The sequence below is a fragment of the Mauremys mutica genome, chromosome 18 (assembly GCF_020497125.1).
Source record: "Mauremys mutica isolate MM-2020 ecotype Southern chromosome 18, ASM2049712v1, whole genome shotgun sequence".
NCBI classification, from domain to species: domain Eukaryota; kingdom Metazoa; phylum Chordata; order Testudines; family Geoemydidae; genus Mauremys; species Mauremys mutica.
Genome location: NC_059089.1, coordinates 10,374,842 through 10,388,607, shown reverse-complemented (window position 1 = coordinate 10,388,607; position 13,766 = coordinate 10,374,842). Strand labels below are relative to the sequence as shown.

Genomic DNA, 13,766 nt, shown 5'->3' with positions numbered 1-13,766 from the left:
GTGGTTCTCAAACTTTTGTTCTAGTGACCCCTTTCACACAGCAAGCCTCTGAGTCTGACCCCCCCCCTTTGTAAATTAAAACCACTTTTTAATATATTTAACACTATTATAAATGCTGGAGGCAAAGTAGATCAGGGGGTGGGGGGGTTGCGAGCTTGTCAGCCCCCACCCATGAAATAACCGTCTGACCTCCTGAAGGGTCCTGACCCCAGTTTGAGAACCCCTGTTTTGAACATTCCAAATTCACATTTTGGACTTGGAAGCTGGGACTTTAAAGGGGCCGACAGGATTTAGGCACCCGACTTATATCAACTTTCAATAGGAGCTGGGTGACCAAATCCCATAGGATTCTAAAAATTCCAACCTGAGCATTTTTGACTGGGCGTGTTGTTCATGTCATGTTGCTCCCCAGTTAGATGAGAATCAGGACTGCTAGTGCAAATGCTCACTGTTACGAATTTGAAACTTTCTGGGATTATTTGGTGGCATTTGCTTGCTCTAAAACATGGTTCAGGAACATCTTTCCCAGTGAATTTGTTTGCTTTTTGCAGTTACCCTGAGGCAAGCACAAGGATCAAAGACTGTTCACATGAGCTTGTGTGAAATTTCAGCTGGTCAGGACTTTTCTTGCAGTACTTGCAAAGTTTTAATTATAATCATAAAGCACTGTGCACAACTCAGCCCTCCTTACTAAGTAACCCTACAATAACAAACCAAAGTGCAGGTTTGATAGAGATAAAACATTCCTGGGAAGGAAGGTGGAGGCAGATCTGATTTTTATGCTTCCATGGGATTATTGCAAATTTCTGAGGGAGGCAGGGGTGGGAAAGGGCCTGAAAACAACTATGATAGTGACATTTACCAGGCCAGTTGGTGCATTAGGCAAACCACATCTAATAGACACTCCCTCATTGTGCTTATAAAAGGTATTTCTTCACATGTTGAGCTCCTCCCCTTGCTGCCTGCTCTTGTGATTTTTAGCACAACTCTCTGCTGTTTGGCATTTTTCTTAAAGCCCCAGCTCCTGGAATCACAGAAACATGTGAGCCTCTCAGCTTTCATTAAAAATAAAGCTAAGTTTCTAGCCTTCAGTGTTGTAGAGAAGCTTCAAAACATGACCCGAGTAAAACTGAAAGGCCCTGAAACCAGAACGAAAAGATTAAAAAAAAAAATTAGGTTGTTTTATCTCATGATTTAAGCCAATCTCCTAGATTTCTTTGCGGTTGGAGTCCTGATTCTGAAATGGTTGTATAGCACCAACACCTCTGGGTGGTTTGTTGGCAGCAGGGATTGGGACTGGGACTTCTAGATCTTAATGCTTCTTGTCTGAGCTAAAAGTCCTGTCTCTGGGCTTGTCTACACTGGCAATTTACAGCGCTGCAACTTTCTCGCTTGGGGGGAGGAGGGGACATGGAAAAACACCCCCACCCCGCTCCCCGAGTGCAACAAGTTTCATCACTGTGAAGCACCCATGTAGACAGTGTTCCCTGTTCCCGGCCAATAGGAACTGCGGGGGCGGTGCACGCAGGTGAGGGCAGCGTGCGGAGATCCCCTGCCCTCCCCCAGAAGTAGGGATGTGCCAGCCACTTCTGGGAGCAGCGTGGGCCAGGCCAGGCACGGAGCCTGCCTTAGCCCCACTGGGCCACCAGACTGTTAATGGCCGATCTCCCGATTTGACTGCAGGAGCCTCTGGGAGATCAAGCCCAATTCCAGGAGACTCCCAGTCAAACTGGGAGGGTTGACAACCCTAGACTCAGACTGAGATCGACTGTCAGAGGCTCAGCGATCGACCAGCAGACAGGGCCGCCCAGAGGATTCAGGGGGCCTGGGGCAGGGCCGGGTCTTCAGTGGCAATTCAGCGGCAGGTCCCTCTCGGAGGGAAGGACCCGCCACCGAATTGCTGCTGAAGAATGAAGCGGCGGCGATAGAGCAGCCTAAGTGCCACCGATCGCGGCTTTTTTTTTTCCCCACCGATTGCGGCACTTGTACTCACCGGGCGGCGCTGCGAGGCATCGGCAGCACTTCAGCGGCTGGTCCTTCACTTGCTCCGAGTCTTCTGCTGCACGGAAGGAGCCGCCGCCGAAGACCCGGAGCGAGTGAAGGGCTCGCCACCAAAGTGCCGCCGAAAACTCGGAGCGGCTCGCGGGGCCCCTGTCGGGCCCGGGGCCTGGGGCAAATTGCCCCACTTGCCCCCGCCCCCGGATGGCCCTGCCAGCAGATCTCAATCTGCTGGCTGGCGACCACTGCAGTACATACACCATACAAGAATAAGTGCTAGCCGTGTTAGTCTGTATCAGCAAAAAAACCCAAGGACTCCTCGTGGTGGTTTTTTTAACCATACAAGAATATTCAGGATCAGTAAGTCATTAGTTTTCCAAGGAGTTATTACATACAGATTATGAGATGAGGTAAATTGAACTGGTCAGGGCATCTGAAACTCATTTCCTGACACCAGGGATGCTCTTAGTGTCACAGTGGGTTACACTTGGAGTTGACAATGCTGAGTATTTGTGCAGCCGAGCAACCCCGCAATAACAAACCAGTGCACAAATGCGTGTCTTCAGGGATGTATCTATTTATGACCTTTGTGTTGCTTTTCAGTACGGCATCGTGGTGGATGCTGGCCCGTCCCGCACTACCCTGTTCATATACCAGTGGTCAGCCAGCAAAGAGAACAATACTGGGGTGATCAGTGAACATGGCTCCTGTGCTGTGCAAGGTAAGGTGGTGTTCTGCTGCTAATGTATGGACACTTGCATTGGATGACATTTCATTGCATAATCAATTTCCACCACAAAGTCTCTTGCAAACTCTGCATGAAAGAACTGTGGGGTGCAAATAAATCCCCTACAAGCTAAAGACCCAGGCAGCTGTTTCTACTCTGCCTCATGACTGAAGCATCTGGTGGGAAATTAAGCGGAACTGCCTGTTCCATTAGATGGCACTAGCTGAAGCATATGAGAGGTCTGTATGTCTTTGGAGCAGTGGTATTGACTGTGTGTATGGCATTGTCTCTTCACTGGGACCAACAGCTGGTGTCAGTGGCACTAGTCAGTGGTGTGCATCGACTGGTATGGGAACAATAAATATTGGGTTTGAATACAATTAAATAGCTCTCGCTATGCTACAACCCCTCCGAGGGGCTCTGTATCCATGGGAATCAGCTTTCAGGATCAGCACCTGATTTTTTGCAAGCTTCTCAGGCAAAGTACTATATATCATAAGCATCCTGATCTTTAGATACCAAAAACAATGCGGCCTGACCTTACTGAGTGGCCTCATAGATAGATCACTTGTCAGCCAAAGATCTCAAAACTCTTTGCAAAAATAGGTAAGCATTTTTGCCCCCACTTTACAGATGGGGGAAACTGAGGCACACAGCGAGGAAGGGACCTGCTGAAGGTGTCAGTGAATCAGCGGCAGAGCCAGGAATACTAATCTCCAGCCGGATGCATTTTCCATTAGCACCTACTGAGAGCTATTAGTTCTTGTATCCACTTTTGGCAAGAGCACATCTTTCATGTACAGCAAAATCAGGTTTCTAGCCTTTTTGACTGCAAGAAGGCTTCTAGGTATCATCTTAACTGAGCCATGCAGAAAACTGCCTCTAGCTAGACCACAGAAGCAACCAAGGTGTGAAATTCCACCTCTCTCACAGCTGATTTGGCAAAAGTGTGAGCTCTGCTCCCACCCCATCTCTCTTGCTCTCAATAAAGTGTGAAATTTGTCCAAATCACAAGTACATCTATGTTCTTGTAAGGAGCATGACAGTCATCTGACCCACCTACAACGGATGCGACTGAATTGTGTACATGCAGCAATTTTTTTTCACCACGCAGCCACGTGCAGTCACTGAGCTTAAGATTTTGCATCTGCTTTGCTGCTGAACCATGTTTATCTCTGTGCATACTGGGAAAATCTGAACAGCTATCCCATTGTGCCCCAGCAGAGGCAGGAGTGCTGGGCAGACACCCTGACGCAGCACCATCAGCGTGTGGAGCAATGCACTCTGGGATACCTTACTGCATGAGGCAGCTGGGAAGGAGGAAGACTGGCCAAACCAGCTGTAGAGACATATGTCCCATCTACACACAAACAAGATACAGGCAAATAGCTGTGCGCCAGCATAGGCCATTGGCAGGGGGAGACACATGGTTCTCTGGTTATGGATGGCAGGTCTACTCTACAGACTTCTGCCTGCATAGCTAGGCCAGTCAGAGATGTGCTGTGCTGACAGAAGCCCCTAGTGTAGACGCTGTTATACCAGAAAAATTGCATTTTCCAGTATAGCTAGTTTTGCTCCGGGTATGTTTGTGGTTTTACTCTACTGGCACTGCCATACGAGCAGTGCTTTGCCATATACAGGCTTTCCTATGCCAGTAAAGCACTCCTGGAGCAGGCATAACCGGTGAGTATGAAGGACAGGGCTAGTGGTTAGGGAATGGGAGACGTGGATTGAAATCTCTGCTCTGCCACGAGCCAGTGACCTTGGGCAAGTCATTTAGCCTATCTGTGCCTTAGTTCCCCCTCTATACAATGGAGATAATAGCCCTGGCCTGCCTTACGGGCTCTTGTAAAGGTAAATATATCAAAGGCTGTGAGGTGCTGCTCAGATACTATGGCAGTAGGGTAAGTACCGAAGGTATTAGATAAACGGTGTGATCTGTGAACACAAACTATGTTCAGATCCATCTGTGCCACTAATTGCTTACAAAATGGGTCAAAATTGTAACGTAGACGGACCTAAAACTGACTCCTCTGTGGATGACTTTTCATATCAAATGAAGACACTTTTTCTAACTGCTCCTCCTGGGATTTGAAAATCCAGCTAAGATTCTTCCGCTTCTTAACACTGTCACCTGTGGAAAAAGATTCTACGATTCAAACAGTATTTAGCTGGCAATTCTATTGGTGATGTACAGGGCGCACTAGAATCCACCTCACTCTCCCATAGCTGCATTGGTTCTAGGGCCAACAGTAGGACTGAAAACTTGTGAGTAAAGCAAGCAGATTTGATTATAGACAAACAGAAAGTCACATTATTATATGGAGCAGCAGTTGCCACTCCGTATTTGCAGTGAATTTCCATTATAAACCTGATTTTTGGTCCCCCTATGAAATCCGTAAGCAACTGTTTATTGGATTAAAAATGTAGATTAGGTTTTAGGGCTAGATAAATCATTTCTATCAAATTTGAAGTTAATTGAGCAAGGAGTACCTGAATTATAATATCTTAGCAATGGAAATATTTAAGTGTCCAGAAAATCTAACATTTTTATAAGACACTTTGTAGAAAAGAAAAATTGGAAAGGGGAGAATGTAGTTTACTGCATTCATCTCCTCAAGATCTAATGTATAGAACTAAAGATTAGTTGATTACATTTTAACTATGATCTGCCTAGGATTGCTTTATGCTGTTACCAGTAGCGTTCACCAAAGTTCTTTTTTTTCTGGTCCCAAATTCAACAAGTCTGTTATGAGATGATGGGAACTACACAGCAGTTCAAGACAGTGCTCTGACTGTTCGGAATTATCAATGACAATGCTGGATTTGTGAAGGACCTGAGTTCTGGGACACACCCATCCATTGAAACCTGCTAGAAAGAATTTATTAACTACCTTAAACCTCTAAGCCTGGTGAATACACTGAGGAAGCTACTAATCAGCTAAGAGGTGCCGGTGCAAGGATGTTTCGCGCCCTAGGTGAAACTTCCACCTTGCGCCCTCCCCCATCCCCGAGCCCCTGCCCTGAGGCACCCCCCCCCCCGCGGCAGCTTAGGGGCACGCCTAAGCTGATTGGCGCCACAAGCCTGGGAGGCGGGAGAAGTGAAGCAGCCACGGCGTGCTCGGGGAGGAGGTGGGGCAGGGGTGAGCTGGGGTGGGGAGTTCCCCTGTGTGCCGCCCCCCCCTTACTTGCTGCAGGCGGCCCTCCCCGCGCTCCCCTGCCCCAGCTCCCTCTGCCTAAATGCCGGTGGTGACCGGGGCAACCGAAGATCCAGCTGCCACGGTCGCTGCCGAAGAAAATGCCGCCCCCCAAATCCTAGCGCCCTAGGCGACAGCCTAGGTCGCCTAAATGGTTGCACCGGCCCTGGAGACGGGAACTCATATAGACCCCGATTCAGGAAAGCACTTAAACTCAGACACAAGAACTGGAACTAATTAATAAAGAACTGGAATTAATTTGCAAACTAGATACCATCAGATTAGGCCTGAATAAAGACTAGGGCTTTGGCTACACTTGCATTTCAAAGCGCTGCCGTGGCAGCGCTTTGAAGCGCTAAATGTAATCAAAGCGCCAGCGCTGGGAGAAAACTCTCCCAGCGCTGTCCGTACTCCACTTCCCTGTGGGGAATAACGGACAGCGCTGGGAGCGCGGCTCCCAGCGCTGGGGCTTTGACTACACTGGCGCTTTGTAGCGCCGCAATTTGCAGCGCTACAGAGGGTGTGTTTTCACACCCTGCTGCAGCGCTGCAAATTTGTAAGTGTAGCCAAGCCCTAGGAGTGGTGGGTCATTACAAAACATAAACTTAATTTCCCCAATACTAATTTCTCCTTACTGTTACTCACACCTCCTTGTCAACTGTCTGTAATGGGCCACTCTCTTACCACTTCAAAAGTTATTTTCCTTCCGTTGGTATCTTGCTGTTAATTGATTTATCTCATTAGACTGACCTCACACTTGGTAAAACACCTCCCATCCTTTCATGTATTTACCTGCTCCTGTATTTTTTTACTTCATACGTCTGACGAAGTGGGTTCTAGCCCACGAAAGCTTATGCCCAAATAAATGTGTTAGTTTCTAAGGTGCCACAAGGATGCCTCTTTTTTTTTTTTTTTACAAAAGAACTAATGACTGTCAGTAAGTCTGACTCCCACAATAGTTAGTCTTGTCTTGGCTATTGTCAAAATGTGCTAATGGAACATGCATCAGGCTGGAGACTGAGTCCCTGGCCCTGCTGCTGACTCACTGTGACAAGTCATCTGACCCAGTTACAACCACCACAGTTGAATTGTGTCCATACAACTTTTTTTTCCCACCACACAGCCATGTGCTGTCACTGAGCTTCAGCTTTACCACCACAGTTGAATTGTGTCCATACAACCTTTTTTTTCACCACACAGCCATGTGCTGTCACTGAGCTTCAGCTTTGGCATCTGCTTTGCTGCTGAATCATGTTGATCTCAGTGCACACTGGGAAAAGCTGAACAGCTGAACTTCAAGCACATACTTGCCTGAATTGGGGCCATGCTTAGATTGACTTCAGTGGGCATATGTCAGGTCCCATATGACAATCCATTGTTCTAGCTAGAACTGAATAACTCTAAACAATGTACACCATATTATCCATAACAATATATTAGTTATTTCTCTGTTTAGGCCTGTGTGGCGTTGGATAGTCATGTTAAATTGAGTGGGATATTTGTAGCTCTGTCTGTTTAATTATAAAGTATTTTGTTTAAAAATATTTTAATAAAAAGGCTATGAAATAAAAAGTTTGGCAGAAACCACAACTAATTCTGGTTATTTCAGCGTTGCCGGCCCCACACATTCAAAAATCATGAGTTGGGCCCAAAAAATCATGCAATTTTTAAAAATAACTTCTGAATTCTTTTTATTTGTCTTCTGCTGTTATAACCTTTCAGGGTCATATTTGCAAGCTTTTCTCCACAACCATGTGGGCCAAAATCTTATTTTTTTTTTTAACCAATGAAAGCTGAGATCATCAGATAATCACATGCCTCCAGGAGCTGGGGATTTGTGATAAAATCACGAGAGTTGGCAACACTGTTTGTAGCATTGACAGGGCCTAAGAGGAAGAAGCACTGGGCAAGGAGCTTGTCTTCTAGCTGTTGTATAAAATGCTGTGCATGCTAATGGTGCTTTACAAACTGCAATTATATCTGAAAGGGAGTTTGAGTTTTGAACAATAAATTGAGCTCAGCAGGAGAAGATACGTTTTCTCATGAGGTCTTAAAACAGAACAAGCATCCTGAGTGTTTAGTGCAAGTGACCACAATCCAGACAGTGGACAGATCGCTTGGCTATTCTGAAAAAAACCCCAGTTTCAGAGCCCCATGAATCTTGCTTTAGCAGTGTCCTTGTGCGTGCACTGACAACTTCCTCTGGCCTCCTAGACAGAGCCTTCCTGTGCTGTGGCTGAGAGCAGCCACAATGATTGTGTAGAAACCTCCCTGTGAACAGGAAGAAATGACTTCAGAAGGAAGCTGACAGCCTCAGCTCAGTTTGCTGCGTTCTTTCCCACTTATCACTCTCAGATCTCTCATGTGGGTCTTTTATGCTGATTTATATAGTTTGGTAGATACCCTAAACTCGCATCTGTTGGTTTAATTACATGCATTGTGTTATATTTACATGCATTCACTTTTTATCTCTGTCCCCTAAAGCATCATGTATTAGCCATTATTAGAGGCAGGATTCTGGTCTGATTTTATCAGAAACCATGATGGGGGATGGTCATGCCTAGTGGTCAGATTCATGGCAGTTGGGCCTAAGGGTTAGAGCCAGCATCAGGAGTCCAGAGCAGGGTTGGAGCAAGGATGGAGAAGGACTAGGAACAGGGCAGGGGCAGACTAAGGCTTGGGGAGTCTGTTGCCACTAGCAGGCTGAAGAGGCCTGAAATGATATTGAGCAGAGTCAGCTGCTGTTCCACCAGTGAGGTGCTTATACCAGCCCTGAATGTCAGCAGACCAGTCTCTGGCTTGTGGTTTGGCTGCGGCCTAGCCCAGGTGACTCATCGCCTTACGGATCTGCTGTAGCAAATCCTAAACTCTGCACAGAACTGTGTACACCTTGAAAGGCGCATGTATTGCTGTGGCTAATGGCTCCCCCACCCTGTCGTAATATTTCTTATGTTTCTTTTGGGTCCTTAGGTCCTGGAATCTCCAACTACTCCGGATCCCCGGAGGAAGCTGGGAACAGCTTAAAGCCATGCCTCGGCCAGGCAATGAAGGAAATCCCTGAGGAACAGCATGACCAAACCCCTATCTATTTGGGAGCAACTGCTGGCACGAGGCTGCTGAAGTGAGTCAAGATTTCAGCTACCCATGTGCTGATAGCATATTGGGTGTGAACAGCCATTTTATAAACTAGCCTCCCCATCATGGGCGCCAGGTGAAGCTTCCCGCTTGCTGCTCTCAGCACCCCCATGGCCCCGGCTGGAGTGGGAGAGGGAGGCTGAGAGCTCGACCCCTCCCCTCACTTGGTCCTGGACAGGACGGCGGGGGAGGGGGGGAGAGCTCAGTTGGCGCCATGGGAGGGGGTGGGGGGGTCTGAGAGCTCAGCCCGAGCCAGGACCGCGCTGGAGCTCCAAGCCTGGAGCCCCTCCCCCGTTCTGCCCCTTCCGCCTGCAGCCCTGCACATGGTCCCATCCCATTGTGCCCCTTCCACCGTGGCCCTGCCCCCATTCCGCCCACAGCCCCGCCCCTGTTCTGCCCCCAATCTCCCCCCACCCCAAGGCCCTGCCCGGTTAGCTCCTCTTTCTCCCCACCCCCACCCCCCTGCTGTGGTCCTGAGACTGGAAAAGCGAGAGCTCCTCCAACCTTGGGGCCATGGCAGGGGAGATTCTTCTGGGAGCCCCAAATCCGCCCCTGCCTCTCCCCACAATGGTATGAGGTTTGGGGAGCTTTAGCCTCCTCTAGCCTCCGTTACACTCTGCCCATGCTCCCCATCTCTGTTCATCCCTGACTACACTGGCCAGGTAAACCATCTGAGGTACTTAGGTGGCCCCCATTCTCGAAGCGCATCACAGTCTAACCTATTTATCCTCCCAGTGGCCCTGAGAGGGAGGGGAGTGCTGCTGTCCCCGTTTCACAGGGGAGGAGTGGAGGCACAGCTCCCCAGAGGTATTTAGGAGTCTAAGTCCCATGGACTGACTAGCTCACGGCCACACAGGCAGTCTGTGGTAGGGCAGGAAACTGGATCTGGATCTCCCAATTTCCAGCCTCATGCCCTAACCACTGGACCTTGCGTCCTCTCTAAGACCTTATGCTTTGCTTCCCAAGGGCACAGCCTGTGTGTGCTCCTCTCCAGCCACGTGACCAAGCTGGTGATTAGTGCAATTGATTGGTGCCGTATTATAACTTGCAGATCAAGGGATGTGATCATCCCCCTCTACTCAGCACTGGTGAGGCCTCATTTGGAGTACTGTGTCCAGTTTTGGGCCCCACACTACAAGAAGGATGTGGATAAATTGGAGAGAGTCCAGCGGAGGGCAACAAAAATGATTAGGGGGCTGGAGCACATGACTTATGAGGAGAGGCTGAGGGAACTGGGATTGTTTAGTCTGCAGAAGAGAAGAATGAGGGGGGATTTGATAGCTGCTTTCAACTACCTGAAAGGGGGTTCCAAAGAGGATGGATCTAGACTGTTCTCAGTGGTAGAAGATGACAGAACAAGGAGTAATGGTCTCAAGTTGCAGAGGGGGAGGTTTAGGTTGGATATTAGGAAAAACTTTTTCACTAGTAGGGTGGTGAAGAACTGGAATGGGTTACCTAGGGAGGTAGTGGAATCTCCTTCCTTAGAGGTTTTTAAGGTCAGGCTTGACAAAGCCCTGGCTGGGATGATTTAGTTGGGTTTGGTCCTGCTTTGAGCAGGGGGTTGAACTAGATGACCTCCTGAGGTCCCTTCCAACCCTGAGATTCTATGATTCTATGATTCCCCAAAATGAGCAACATGCCAGAAGCATTGAGGCTCTTGTCACTCAGGATTATTCTTGGGGGGGGGGGGTGCCTTTAACAACTAATGTGCTTCTTCTCTTTTTCACCCAGCCTCATCAGTCCCACTGTGTCAGATACTCTGCTTGCCGCTGTAACCGCCACGCTGAAGTCGTACCCCTTTGACTTTCAGGGGGCAGAAATCCTGTCCAGTCAAAACGAGGGGGTGTTTGGCTGGGTCACTGTTAACTATCTTCTGGAGAACTTCATCAAGGTAAAGGCTGTAGGGTTGGCTTAGGACACCTGTAGGATTCTCCGCTCCATCACACAGGGTGATTCCACTGACTTCACTGGTGCCGTGGCAGCATAGCAGAGAGAAGAACAGGGCTGAAGGAGTAAATAGGAACCAAGTGGAGATAGTGACGGGACCATTAGGGTTCTGCCTGTATGGGGCTTCCAACAGAGTTTTGAAACACTTAGTTATGGCCAGTCTATATGATAATAGCATTTGGCTGGCCAGTGTGGAGGGAGTCAAACTGTTACTATTGGGTTCATAGAACAGCTGTCTTAGGACAGGGTTCTACAGATGTGCACCAAAACTCCCCAAGGCTTCAAGGAAAATTTGTCCAGGTTTTAAAGAAGTTTGTGATTCTTAGTAAACCTGGCCCAAGACTTAAGGAGTGTTGAAAACAAAAAAACAAGATGACCCCCTCAGTCTTGCAGCTCTAGTGCAGATGGTAACCACCACCAACTTCCCTCACTGTTGTTCCAGGTTGGTGGGTCACTTGGTTCTGTTCAGTTACCTCTCAGGACTTGCCAAAGACAGCGAACAGAATTCATATCCTTTTGCTCCAGTATCATAGGCCCCTAGCATGTCATCTCAGATAAAATCTCCTTTAGTATTGGGGCTGTGAACCGTTCTGACTTTGGCTAGTAGAGGGCAGCATTGTGCATGCCTTCATGCACCCTCACTCTGTCATGCACTAGCCTGTTCATTAGTTTCCTTCTCTCCATTCCAAGGATGTACGGATTAAACAGAACACTGCCTTCCCAAACTGGCAGTGTCGTACAAGGGAAGGGCTCATTATTCCAGGCACTTGCTGGCTACAGTCCATAAACCCTTCATTTATTTTATTTGTGGAAAGCCACTTTATAAAAGTCACATCTGGGAGTCTGGTCACACTGACCCCAAAGCAGTTAAGATCGTCCTACCTGTCAGACTAATGCCCGTACAACAGAGTCCCCCACAAAGGTCTTATTATACCACGCTGTAGAACGCAGTGAGACTACCCGAAAGTAGGCACAGTAATTAACAAGATTTGTAGTGCCATTCAGAACAGCAGCTCCTGTTTTGACTGTACATGTCCTTGCCTTTTCGTGTGGCCCCTTTCTATCACTAACATCGGCCCCAGTCAAATCTGCCTGTGCAGGAAGCAGTGGGGTATGAGAACTGAGTCTACAGGCTGCTCCTGAAGGGAGCTCTCCCCATGGAATTGAAGTACTTGAACTTCGGTGGGGCTAGGAGGAGAGTCCTGTGTAGTCATCGAAATGCCTCTTGTAGTCGTGCGGACTCACCCCTGTGGCGCCTCCTGCTGGTCTCTCAGGGAATTAGCTCGATTCCAGCTCCGGAGCGCCCTTTGCAGGCCAGTGATCCACCTGCCTTCTGGCCCCCGTGCCCCTCCCTGGACCCCGGTGCCCTTTTAACTGGGGTGCTGATCCCTGGCAGTACCCCACCAATCTGGGTCTCCACTCCCTGGGGAACCCCCAACCCACTACCCCCACTTCGCCTCAGAATATGGCTACTGCCAGTCACCATCTAGCCCCCGTTCACTGGGGCAGGCTGCAGTATCAGCCACTCATCACTGGCAAGGAGGGTTTGGACCTGCTGCCTTGGCCTACCCCTGGGCTGCCCTCTGCAACCCCTAGTACCCTTTGGCCTTCTGCTAGGCCGCAGCCTGGGGCTTTCCAGGCTGGAGCTCCCCAGCTCCCTTGCCTTTTCCCCAGCCCTGCTCCACTCAGGTACTTTGTCTCTAGCTCCTTGCAGCCAGGCCCTTCTCCCTCTACAAACAGAGAGAGAATTGGTTTGATCCTGGCTTCCCAGCCTTCTCATAAGGCCCTGTTGCTCAGTGTGGGGCGTGGCCCCAGCTGCAGCCACTTCCCCCAATCAGCCAGGGTTGCTCAGCCCAGCCCTCTTCTGGGCTGTTTTTTCCCCTTCAGGGCAGGAGCGGGGGTCCATCCTGCTCCACCTCTGTAGAGAGAAATGGTGTAAGAAATTGCTGCTTACTGACCAGTGCCTTTAAACATAGGTGAGATTCTGCTGTTCTCAGTGCTCGTGTCTGCAATGATTGTTGTTAAATGATTGGAGCTAGTCCAGTGCTGTAGCCGGAGTCACCTATGCAGCAACGAATGCGGTTCTTAAATGAGTACACTATTCAGTGAATCACAGTGAGAGTTTGAGAGGGGTAGCCGTGTTAGTCTGTATCAGTAAAAACAACGAGGAGACCTTGTGGCACCTTAGAGACTAACAAATTTATTTGGGCATAAACTTTCATGGGCTAAAACCCACTTCATCAGGTGCATGGAGTGACAAATACAGTAAGCAGTATATATATCACAGCACATGGACAGATGGGAGTTGCCTTACCAAGTCGGGGGTCAGTGCTAATGAGGCCAATTCAATCTAGGTGGACGTCGCCCATTCCCAACAGTTGACAAGAAGATGTGAGTATCAATAGAGGGAAACTTACTTTTTCTAGTGACCCAATCGCTCAGTGCGAGTTATTATAGCTTTCGGAATGTAGTTCTCATGTATATTAGTCCAGGGATATTTTTATCCAGTATTTGCTCAGGTCAAAAAATGATCCAGTCTTTAAGAACCCGGCGGCAGTCTCTGACTCAGTGACCTCCTGCATGTGATTGGCAGAGCCTGTCCATACACAGCATACACCTTTTCCCCTCCTCCTGTATTTACCATCCATTTATCTCAAACACACGAGATCCAGCCCATAAACAAAACTGCTCCTAGAACCTAAGTGATGCTACCAGTTTGTACTCCCCTGGCTGCAGGTTCACTCCACAGTGTGGCAGCCATT

The 13,766-nt window shown here is 48.6% G+C and overlaps 1 protein-coding gene across 1 annotated transcript in view; it reads left to right on the top strand.

Moving 5' to 3' along the window:
* The window catches only part of LOC123352621 (ectonucleoside triphosphate diphosphohydrolase 2-like), a 30,287-nt gene that overhangs the window by 6,168 nt on the left and 10,353 nt on the right, over window positions 1-13,766 (top strand). Inside the window, exons 2-4 of the mRNA XM_044993023.1 lie at window positions 2,602-2,719; window positions 8,893-9,043; window positions 10,789-10,948. Coding sequence (XP_044848958.1) covers window positions 2,602-2,719; window positions 8,893-9,043; window positions 10,789-10,948 — 429 coding nt within the window. The remainder of the gene's footprint in view (window positions 1-2,601; window positions 2,720-8,892; window positions 9,044-10,788; window positions 10,949-13,766) is intronic.